This window comes from Haplochromis burtoni, unplaced genomic scaffold, assembly GCF_018398535.1.
Source record: "Haplochromis burtoni strain Fernald_Lab_line unplaced genomic scaffold, NCSU_Asbu1 Contig_1263, whole genome shotgun sequence".
Lineage (NCBI taxonomy): Eukaryota > Metazoa > Chordata > Actinopteri > Cichliformes > Cichlidae > Haplochromis > Haplochromis burtoni.
In genome coordinates this window covers 48,524-58,536 of record NW_024583624.1, presented here as the reverse complement: position 1 = coordinate 58,536, position 10,013 = coordinate 48,524, and the positions used below count along the sequence as shown (strand labels likewise).

At 38.0% G+C, this 10,013-nt stretch overlaps 1 protein-coding gene and 1 pseudogene across 1 annotated transcript; both read right to left on the bottom strand.

The window, feature by feature from the left end:
- Positions 1 to 75: 75 nt before the first annotated feature.
- Positions 76 to 5,096, bottom strand: LOC102300208 (serine protease 27). Its single transcript, XM_005952142.2, has 7 exons — positions 4,935 to 5,096; positions 4,653 to 4,824; positions 3,951 to 3,971; positions 2,786 to 2,948; positions 2,063 to 2,325; positions 1,079 to 1,227; positions 76 to 792 (listed from the first exon to the last, which is right to left on the bottom strand). The coding sequence occupies exons 2-7, from the start codon at positions 4,708 to 4,710 to the stop codon at positions 457 to 459; spliced, it is 990 nt and encodes a 329-aa protein (XP_005952204.1). The 5' UTR covers positions 4,711 to 4,824; positions 4,935 to 5,096; the 3' UTR covers positions 76 to 456.
- Positions 4,739 to 8,697, bottom strand: LOC121813200 (annotated as a pseudogene).
- Between the last annotated feature and the right edge of the window lie 1,316 nt (positions 8,698 to 10,013).

Genomic DNA, 10,013 nt, shown 5'->3' with positions numbered 1-10,013 from the left:
GTGCGAGAAGGTTGGGGGCGCGCGAACATTTTTCTTGTAAAACAAAGGGGAGCCTAGCAAAAAAAGTTTGGGAACCACTGCTTTAATCATTAAAATGTCTTAAATGATTAAAATGAAGTAAGACAAAGTAAAGCAATTTACCATATTTTAGACAGTAGAGATAAGTAAGCATGTTACATTTTCAGATAAAAAGTTATTCTGTGTTATAATGTCTAATATGCTCACTGACTCAACTTGTTTTAGTATTTACCATTACTTTCATACCTAGTGCTTCATTTATAAAAATTTTAAATTGTGTATTCTCAAATACTCAAATCCTAAATTGGGTAAGTTGAAACTGAAGCTCCCCCATAAATCTATTGGAATAAAAAGTGTAGCCTTCACCTCTAGGTTATAAAGTTTCATAAAGAAAAATTATTTCAAGCTTCAATGCTGGACTTGAGTAAATGTGATGAGTTAAATTCCATCACTTCCAACAAACACTTGGAGCAACACAACAAGAACACAGAGAGAGGTGAAGTGAGTGAAGTGGATCAGGTTTTCACCACTGTCAAACACATTGTCATCTATCGGACAAGTGAAGTCTAAATCACTATCAGTGCCTGGCGAGGTGAAGGTAACAAAGCCTGGTGATTTGCCGGTGATGGTGTCGCTGATCCATTTCTGGTACTGGGACACACGAGTGTAGATCCCAGGTCTCATAGGCTCAGCACAGCCATAACCAAAGCTCACAACTCCACTTTGGACCCAGACTGATTCTTTCTTTGTCATAAGTGGTCCCCCGGAGTCTCCCTGTAAAAAGAAATTGATAAAAGTTCAGACAGATAGGCGTCCTGTAGAGGTCCTGACTTGTCTCAGTAAGATCAATCCTGGTGAAGTATGGATCGTGTCAACATGAAACAGATTATTTGCATGTCTGAGTAAGAGGCCATGGTGCAGTAATGTAACAAGTAGTGTAACAAATGATTTCTACATGAATTAATGAAGTAACATGATGCATTACTTCCTTAAAAAGTAACTAGCAGCATTTGTTGTATTAACATCCCACTCTATCTTGTAAACAAACAGTGGGTGTTACCTGACATGAATCCTTCCCTCCAGCTTTTAACCCAGCACAGATCATGTTCTCTGTGATCTCACTGAAGTCTTGATAGTAGCATTTGCACTCGTTGCTTCCCACTATTGGTACATTCACCTCCTGCAGGATGTTGGAAAGTGAACCATCACCTAATTGGAAAAAATTCAAATGCAAGAGCTTTTATTAAAGAAGCCAGCACCATCTTCTTCTCCCTCCACTGTGGATCATCTGCCTCAGTCTCATGCTATTCTTAGCATTCTTTCCTGCTATGTCCTCCTCTACACCCATGAAGCTCTTTTGTGGTCTTGCTCTTTTCTCTCCTGCATGGCAGCTCCATATATTCAATACCCTTTGTCCACCATGTTCCCTCTTGTGCACCTCTTCTCCACTGTATAAACCATATGTCTAACTATGTCTCCAAACCGCTCAACCTGAGCTGTCCCTCTGATGGTCTCATGAATGAAAATCGAAACATCTTTAGCTCAGTATGTCTATGAAGGTTCTCAGTCATCCAGGTCATCATAGTCTAAGGAACGTGGAGACAAGCGTCTGGACTTCTTTAAGTTGCTTGAAGAGGTTTCACCTCTCATTCGAGAAGCTTCTTCAGTTCTAAGGTCAAATGATTGAGAGTCCCAGATTTAAGCCTTGTGGGAGTAACCCCTCAAGAGTGTCCCCCCTTGGCTCATGTGATTAGATAGAGGATCATTAAGGGGTCCATTGTCCCTCTTGGGGGGACACTGCCACAGGGCTTAAATTTGGGACTCTAGAACTGAAGAAGCTTTTCGGATGAGAGTTGAAACGTCTTCAAGCCACTTAAAGGAGTCCAGATGCTTTTCTTTGCAAGCTCCTTAGACATCTTTAGCTCAGCTTCATGTCTTCTTGTTAGAGCCACCATCTCCAAACTGTACATCATACTATTCACTATTCTTTTTGAACCTTGATAAAGTAAGTAAAGTAAAATAAACTAAATTTTTTGTAACTTACTTGCCGTACTACCAAAACCAGTGACCCAGCTGCTGGTCCCACTGTAGAAAGTGCTGTTTTCAGAGGCTAAACAGATGGGTTGAATGTAGTCTGTGAAATTCACTGGAGCCGACAGCTTCAGGAGGCATATGTCGTTCTCAATTGTTAAAGGGTTGTACTTGGGATGGCAAACAATGTTTTCAAGTGTCTGTGTCACCTCATTTGGGTTTAAACCTGACTGGCTGTGGCGACCCAGATGGACCTTTGTGAAGGAGAGTTCAAGTCTTGACAAAACGGAAAAAAAACCGGAAAAAATAATATAGTTATTTTCATAGCATCTTATGTTGACCATTATAACAGTCACCATAGTAACAAATGCAGTAATATATATATATATATATATATATATATACATATATATATATTCCAGTTGATGGAAAGTTTCTCATCTGGCTGTGATTTAATGTGCTATTTATATAGAGTCAAATCAAAGCAACAGCAACAGTTTCTTCAAGGCCTTTTATACATGTTAGCATTAGCCATCAGTCATTAGAACCAAAAAAATAGCTTAAAAAAAGGGACCACATGATAACCAGACAAGTGCAACATTATCCATTTTCTTACAAATCACAAGTCTAAAAAACCTCCCAGAACTTTTTGAAGTCAGGAAACAGTGCTAACTCCTGCAACACCATGCAGGAACATTATTATTACTAAAAATGGTAACTTACAATGGTGACTTACAATGAAATGCAGTGAGCGGCCGTCAACACCCACTGGTCGGTGATGAGGGATCCTCCACAGGAAAAACTGCCAAAAATGGATAAAGCTGCCTGCCAGGGCCAACTTCCTGGGGGTGCATCTTGACCTCCTACAATTCTGCTATGTTTTGCAGCCATGCCGCATGCTGATAAATAAAAATGGATGCAAGTTAAATGGTGAGTACGCTGATAAGCCACAATAAAAACCACTTACTGGTAAAGCAAAGAGCATTCCTTATTGTTTTAGGCGTAATGTTTGGCAATTTATCTGTCATGTTGTTTTTGATTGTGTCTGCCTGCAAGCACCTTTACTAAGAAAGATGCAAAGATTCTTAAAACATGCTGATTGTACAACAAACTCCATTGACTGTAAGTCAACTTTCAAACCTCCCCAGACTGCAGCTTTTTATTCAGTTTGGTGCTGATATTTGTGAAGATTCTTGTTTTTTTGCAAACAGGGCTTAATAATACTATATTTTAAGTAGACTTCCTGCAGTATTCTTCAGATTTTCAGAGAGAGCCAGTTGTAATTTAAAATGCAATACAATATGCAACATTTTATTGCTGGTGTAAAAATGATCATGTCTAAATTCATGTAGTAGGGTTAGACAAATATATTTGCTATGTTTGGTAACTTCAATCAAAGCTGTGACTTGGTCAGTATATTACGGATATTCGGTCCTCTCCAAATTAAAATTTTCAAAGTCAAATCTCAACAACAGTTGCCTCAGGTTGCTTTGTATTGTAAGGATAAAGACCCTACAGTAACAGGAAGAAACCTCCGACAGAACCAGGCTAGGGGAAGGACGGCCATATGCCACGAGTGGGTGAGAGTGAGGGGAGGGAGACATGACAAGACATTCAATCCTAAAATATGTTGGCATCGTATCCTGTCCTTGCTGTAAAACCAATATGTTTAGTCATTGTTTATAGTTTCATAACTTTGGCATTTAATATTTAACTTAACAAAACGTCTATCCAAGGGTGTAGACTGTAGGATTAATGTCAAATGAAAAAGACTCCGAGCACTCCTTTGTTGCTGAAACAAATGAGAGGAGTATCGTCTATTGTCTGCAGCTGAGAGGAGGAAATAATCATGTTGAAACCTGAAGCTTGCAGAATGTGTAAAATTGTTCTTGGATGCTTACCGGGCTGCTGTGAATCAGCATCTGAAAATTGAAACAGCGATAACTAGTTAAAACAGTGTATTGCACATCACGATTTGCTTTTGTCAGCACGGGTCAGAGAGAGAGGAAACAAATATGTAAAAACTGAAATTGGACCTGCTCCCAGAATTTTAGGAAAAGTGAGTGATTTAAAACATAACTAAACTAAAACTGTCCTTTCAGGAAATTTAAAAGTATTTTTTCCAATAGCAAATTAAATATATTATATTATACTATATTATGTTATATTACATCTTATGATATTGCCCATGTAATTTAAAAATTCAATTTCTAATATCGTTTGTCTGCTAACAATTCAATTTTATTTATTCATTCAACAGCAAATAAATCAAAGATTTTGTCATTTGTACCTGTGCCAGTATCGTCTCTTCCCTTATAAACACTGGTTTTTATTAGGTTACTGAATTCAGCTCTGTTGAACACGTGCTAAACACATAGTTGCCAGTTTATTGATGAATAAGTTGGAAATATCTATATAAAATAACACAATGTTCCTGTCCTACAGCAATTTACAGGGAACATGCCAAGTGAGCCCTTTAATAGTAACCTGGCAGAAGAAAATGTGACTAATGTTTAATGTTTTGTATCTCTGTATTAATCTTTCTGCTCTTCTATAGCCCATAAGAAAATAGTGTAGTACTGCAAATAAAATCAATTTCTCACCTTTGCACAAGAGAACGACGATCACAGAGAAACAGCACACAAACTGTTGGAGAGACATTGTTAAGTACACCGGTTTTAATTTGACTTCAAGTATTAAATATGGAAATCCTGGTGAACTCCACCCACGAGCTCATGCCTCCACACTTGTCCTTGCCCTCACTGACCACTGGACCTACATAAGCAACAAAAGACAAGGAACCAGGTCAAACAAGTTGGGCTTGATGCTGTTGTGGAAGTTTCCATTTAATAAAGCCTGCAGACAAACGGTGAGTGGAAGCTAACCTCCTTTAATCAAAAAAGAACAAAAATCCAAGCTTGGTGAGAGGAGCCATTACGGGAAGAATGACTAGCAGAGTCTCTCCTGAACCCAGCAAAGTCCTGAGTTTAAATGCCTTCTACAGAAACAAAAAGCAGTACAATGCTGTTTTCACACATTTAGTCTTCCCCCAAAGAAAAGTTCACACACTCTTGTTACCTCTCACAGTGTTGAAGAGACAAAAGACTCTTCCTGTGGGAGATCAGATAAAATCACCCAGCTGTTTAAAGGCATGAATAAGGTGTGAGACATTGAGACATGCTAAAACCCAGTGGCACCAAAGCATTATACAATAAATAACAATGCGTTTACATGAGAACAAAGTTCATATTCAAAAGATGAATGGATAAGTGAACATGAATGAAATAATTACCCAGATTATTTTCCTGAGAAACACTTCCTTCAACCAGCAGGTGTGAATATGAGACCGTATCTATGTCATGACATGGAAAATCTATGGAGATAAAACATTAACTAAACTATAAAACCAAGGTAATGTTTTAATTATGACATCATTCAATACTTTGATTATTTTTAGGTATGATTATTTCATTTTCATTTTCTCATTTGAAAAGCTGCATATTGTAGATACATGCTCAATAAAGTGAACTATTTCTTCTGTCAAAAGGAAGGACTTACTGTAACATACGACTGTTGTTATGACGTGTTTTTTCAGGACTTAAGAAATGGGCTTGGGTTTAGTCTAAATATTTGATGTTACATTATATAACCACTTTGATGCAAACTAATTTGTCTATTCTTGTGTGATGTCATGAATAGAATTTCTGAGAAAAATAATCTCGAATGCATTGCCATTCTGCAAAAGGAAAAACAGATAATATGATGTATGTTTGAAATGTTACACCCATTTAAAGTGTAGATGTATTGAGGCTTCATTCGTCCACAGCTGGCCCTGAACAGAATGTGATGTCTGTGAAGGTTCTCAGTCATCCAGGTCATCGTAGTCAAAGGAGCTTGCAAAGAAAAGCGTCTGGACTTCTTTTAGTTGCTTGAAGACGTTTCACCTCTCATCCGAGAAGCTTCTTCAGTTCTAAGGTCAAATGGTGGAGAGTCCCAGATATAAACCTAGTGGGAGTATCCCACTCATATCCTGGGCCATCTGACCTCAGGAATTCGCATGATAAGGTGGGGCCAGGTTTCAGAATGAGCGCACCCGAAACCCTGGCTGATTGGGACCCACACCCAGTTTCACACCTTGGCTCAGGCGATTGGAGGATCATCAGGGGGTCCTTTTGTCCCTCTGTGGGGGGATACTCCTACTAGGTTTAAATCTGGGATTCCCCATCATTTGTCCTTAGAACTAAAGAAGCTTCTCAGATGAGAGGTGAAATGTCTTCAAGCAACTTAAAGAAGTCCAGACGCTTTTCTTTGCAGGTAGGAGCAGTGGTTGAGATTGATGTGGGGCAGGTGAAGAATAAGTCATAGTCAAAGCCCGGGGAGGTGTAGGTAACAAAACCTGGTGGTGTTCCGGTCACGGTGGCACTGATCCAGTTTTGGTACTGGGACACACGAGCGTAGACTCCTGTTCTACTAGGTAGGGTGCAGCCATCACCAAAACTCAGAACTCCACTCTGGATCTAGATACCTATATTATTTTTTGTCACAAGTGGTACCCCCCGAGTATTCCTGTAAAAAATGTGTAAGTTCTTAAAACAGACTTAGATCAGTTGAACATCTCATGGAACTTAATTTCTACTAAATGCATAAAATGGTTCTGGAGCTGTTCGTGTTAACCGTCAATCAGACACACATAACTTGTACTGATTAGTTATAGTATCATCCAACACTCTCACCTTCACATGATTAAATCGTTTTTAGTCACTGACAGAGAGTATCACAAAACTTTTTCAAGGTATTTGGTTTATAAAAGAAATGAAATAAATCTAAGTGAAATGATGTATGAATAAATGAACTTGAACAAATAAAGGCCTCTTTTTCACTCGTGCTCAGTGTGGACTCGACTCTACTCAGTTTTGGTCATTTTGTCGTACAGTTGATTGTGCATTGGGTCATTATAGCAATGGGGCCAAAAGTCCAGTGACATCATTTGTATACATCACGGCCAAAAAAACAACCAAAACACAACAATGGAGTATGGGAAGCTCATCTTGCAACTGGAAGGTTGGCAGTTTGATCCCCTGCTCTGTTTGTCTCGGTCATTGTGCCCTTGGGCAAGAGACTTCACCTATTGCGTGAAAACTGAGCTGAGTCAAGTAACTGCTAATGGAAAAGGGCTATAATGTTAATAATCATAAACACTACAGAAAAACAGTGAGTGGTTGAAAGCTGATACTCAATGCAGTCAATTAGGCTTTACATTACAAATAAGCACAAAGTGGTAGTCACCTGACATGAATCTTTTTTCAATCCAGCACAGATCAGGTTATCTGTTATTGCAACCAAGTTTTGTAAGTCACAATTGCACTCATTGTTTCCCACTATTGGTACATTCACCTCCTGCAGAGTCTCTGGGGTGGAACCACCACCTAATTGAGAAATTTTTAAAAAAAAGAGCATTTTTACATGTATCACTAATATAAAAGAAAAATATATATTTTATAAATTACTTGATAGGTCACCAAAGCCAGTGACCCAGCTGCTGGTGCCATTGTAGAAAGTGCTGCCTGCTGAGGCTAAGCAGACTGGCTGAATGTAGTCTGTGAAATTCACAGGAGTCGACACCTGCAGGAGGCACATGTCATTCTCATATGTTAAAGCATTGTAGTCGGGATGGCAGATGATGTTTTCAAGTGTCACAGTAACTGCATTTGGAGTAATGAAGTGAGCAGCTGTCAGCACCCACTGGTCGGTGATTAGGGACCCTCCACAGGAAAAAAAAAGCCAGCATTGGCTAAAGATGCCTTCCAGGGGCTTCATCTTCACCTCCTACGATTCTGCCATTTTTATTAGCCCTGCCACATGCTGACAGAAGAAGACACAAAAGTTCAATAGTGAATACGATGATCAGCCTGGAACTGTAAATTACTAATACCATTTACACTGTAAATTTCAAAAGATTATGAAGGGAAGCCGCAACTACTCAAAAAAAGCTTTTCATTGTTTTCGTTGCCATCTTGGCACATATGTAGCTCAGACAACAACAGGTGTGGGTTTAAATAAAAATAAAATAAAAGACCCAGCCAAAATTGTTTTCTTGCTGAAACAAATGAGTTACAGTAATGTTTGTTAACTGTATTTACAGCACATCTGAAATGGGGAATCGTGCAAAATTGTTCTTGGATGCTTACCAGGATGCTGTGAATGAACATCTGAAAATTGGAACACAAAGACCGATATATCAAACCAGTGGTATTGCACGTCATTACTACTGAAATTCTATTTAAACCCAACTAATGTGAAATTACCTCACTTTTTAAAGAAATTATGTAAGTAATTAGTACTTATTTAATTAGTATCATTAACTACTATTACTTACAAATTTAAAAGAGAAATTAGATAATGAAATAGAGGTGACAAGAGCAGAACTTAAAAATGTCAAAAAATTATCTTTCCTATCTTACAGAAATGTACAGGCAGGATACATTTCATAGTATCCAGAAATATATTTATATTTTTTAGAGTATAAAACTCTTTGATATCTGTAATTAAACTTTCCACACTTCATGTGAACTATGTCATAAGAAAAATGTTTAACAATGCAAATACAACTCAAACTTTTCTCTCACCTTTGCCAAAAAGATTGATCATCACAGATGTTTGATGAAAGCTCAAATGATTCACACATTCTTGGAAATACACACTGGGATTCATAGAAATTTTATGTAAGAGAAGAAACTATTCTAAAGGCTGTGGTTGGAGGTTGTTTTCTCCAGCCTGGAGGTGGATGTTGGTGTTACTATAAAATCTATCAACTTAACATGCATAATTTATGGCTTTAAAACATTAACTAGTATGCAAAATAAGTAAGCAAGTACGTTTTGATATTTTCATTTGTTTTTGTTTTTTTTTAGATTAAGGCAAAATAATTTCATTAAGGCTTGGCATGCTTGTAATACTGACAAACTCAATTGGTGCCACAAGTGAAAACAGCATACTGCACATACATACAGTCCCGTTAAAACGTTTAAGATCGCATGAAAAATGGCAAAAAAAAATCATATTTGCATGATTGTATCTAAATAAGATTCCAAGCAGAGCTTCAAAATGCAACAACAAGAAATGAGAGTGAGACAAAAAAAAATGTAAGCATGCAATTTCTTGAAAACAACCCTTAAACAGAAACAGGCTATGAATCCACATTTCTGCACAGATTTGGCGTGTTAAAGGCATGTGATCTTAAACTTTTGATCAGCTGTAAAACAGCCTGTTTCAGTTCAAGCATTCTTTTCAATAAATTGCATGCTCAAAAAAATATTTTGTGTCATTCCCATTTCTTCTTGTTGCATGTTGAAGCTCTACTTGGAACCTTATTAAGATCCAATTATGCAAAATATGATTTTTAGCTATTTTTTAAGTGGTCTTAAACTTTTGATCGGGACTGTACAACATTTGTTGTAAACTGCTTTCAAAACCTGTATTGATGAAAGACCAAATTATGGTGAAAAATCCACCATATACACGTTTTTACTTTTGGCTCTAACAGCGGGCCTTGGATCACAGCTGGACTGGCCATCGGATATACAGGGCATTTGCCAGGTGGGCCAATTGTGATTTTTCTTTTTCATGGGCCGATGTTTTTTGTTCTTTTTATAACAGTATAACAATGAAAGGTGGTGGATGAGCCAATTGGTCATGATTGACTCTGCGCTGGACCAATTACAGCTGAGGAGATCGAATGCACCCTCCCCCTTGCTTAGGTAACGGCTCTGAAAGCAATCTTATCACAGACAGAGAAAAAAAATCATGATAGTTTTTTCTCTTTTTTGTTTATCGCCCACTTTGCGCCAGAAAGAGGAAACCAGCGGATGTCGCGCTAAACAACAGCAGCATGTTTAAGCTTGATAAGCTGTTGTTAGAATTTATTTAATATTAATTTCTAGTATCAGCTGGTGTTTGCTGGAGCC

Excerpts from the sequence above, each read along its gene's own strand:
- LOC102300208 (XM_005952142.2), bottom strand. The coding sequence starts at position 4,710 with ATGTCTCTCCAACAGTTTGTGTGCTGTTTCTCTGTGATCGTCGTTCTC. Across the intron at positions 1,228-2,062 it reads TGGTTTTGGTAGTACGGCAA|GTGATGGTTCACTTTCCAAC; the intron begins GTAAGTTACAAA and ends TTTTCCAATTAG. Across the intron at positions 793-1,078 it reads GAGGGAAGGATTCATGTCAG|GGAGACTCCGGGGGACCACT; the intron begins GTAACACCCACT and ends TTCTTTTTACAG.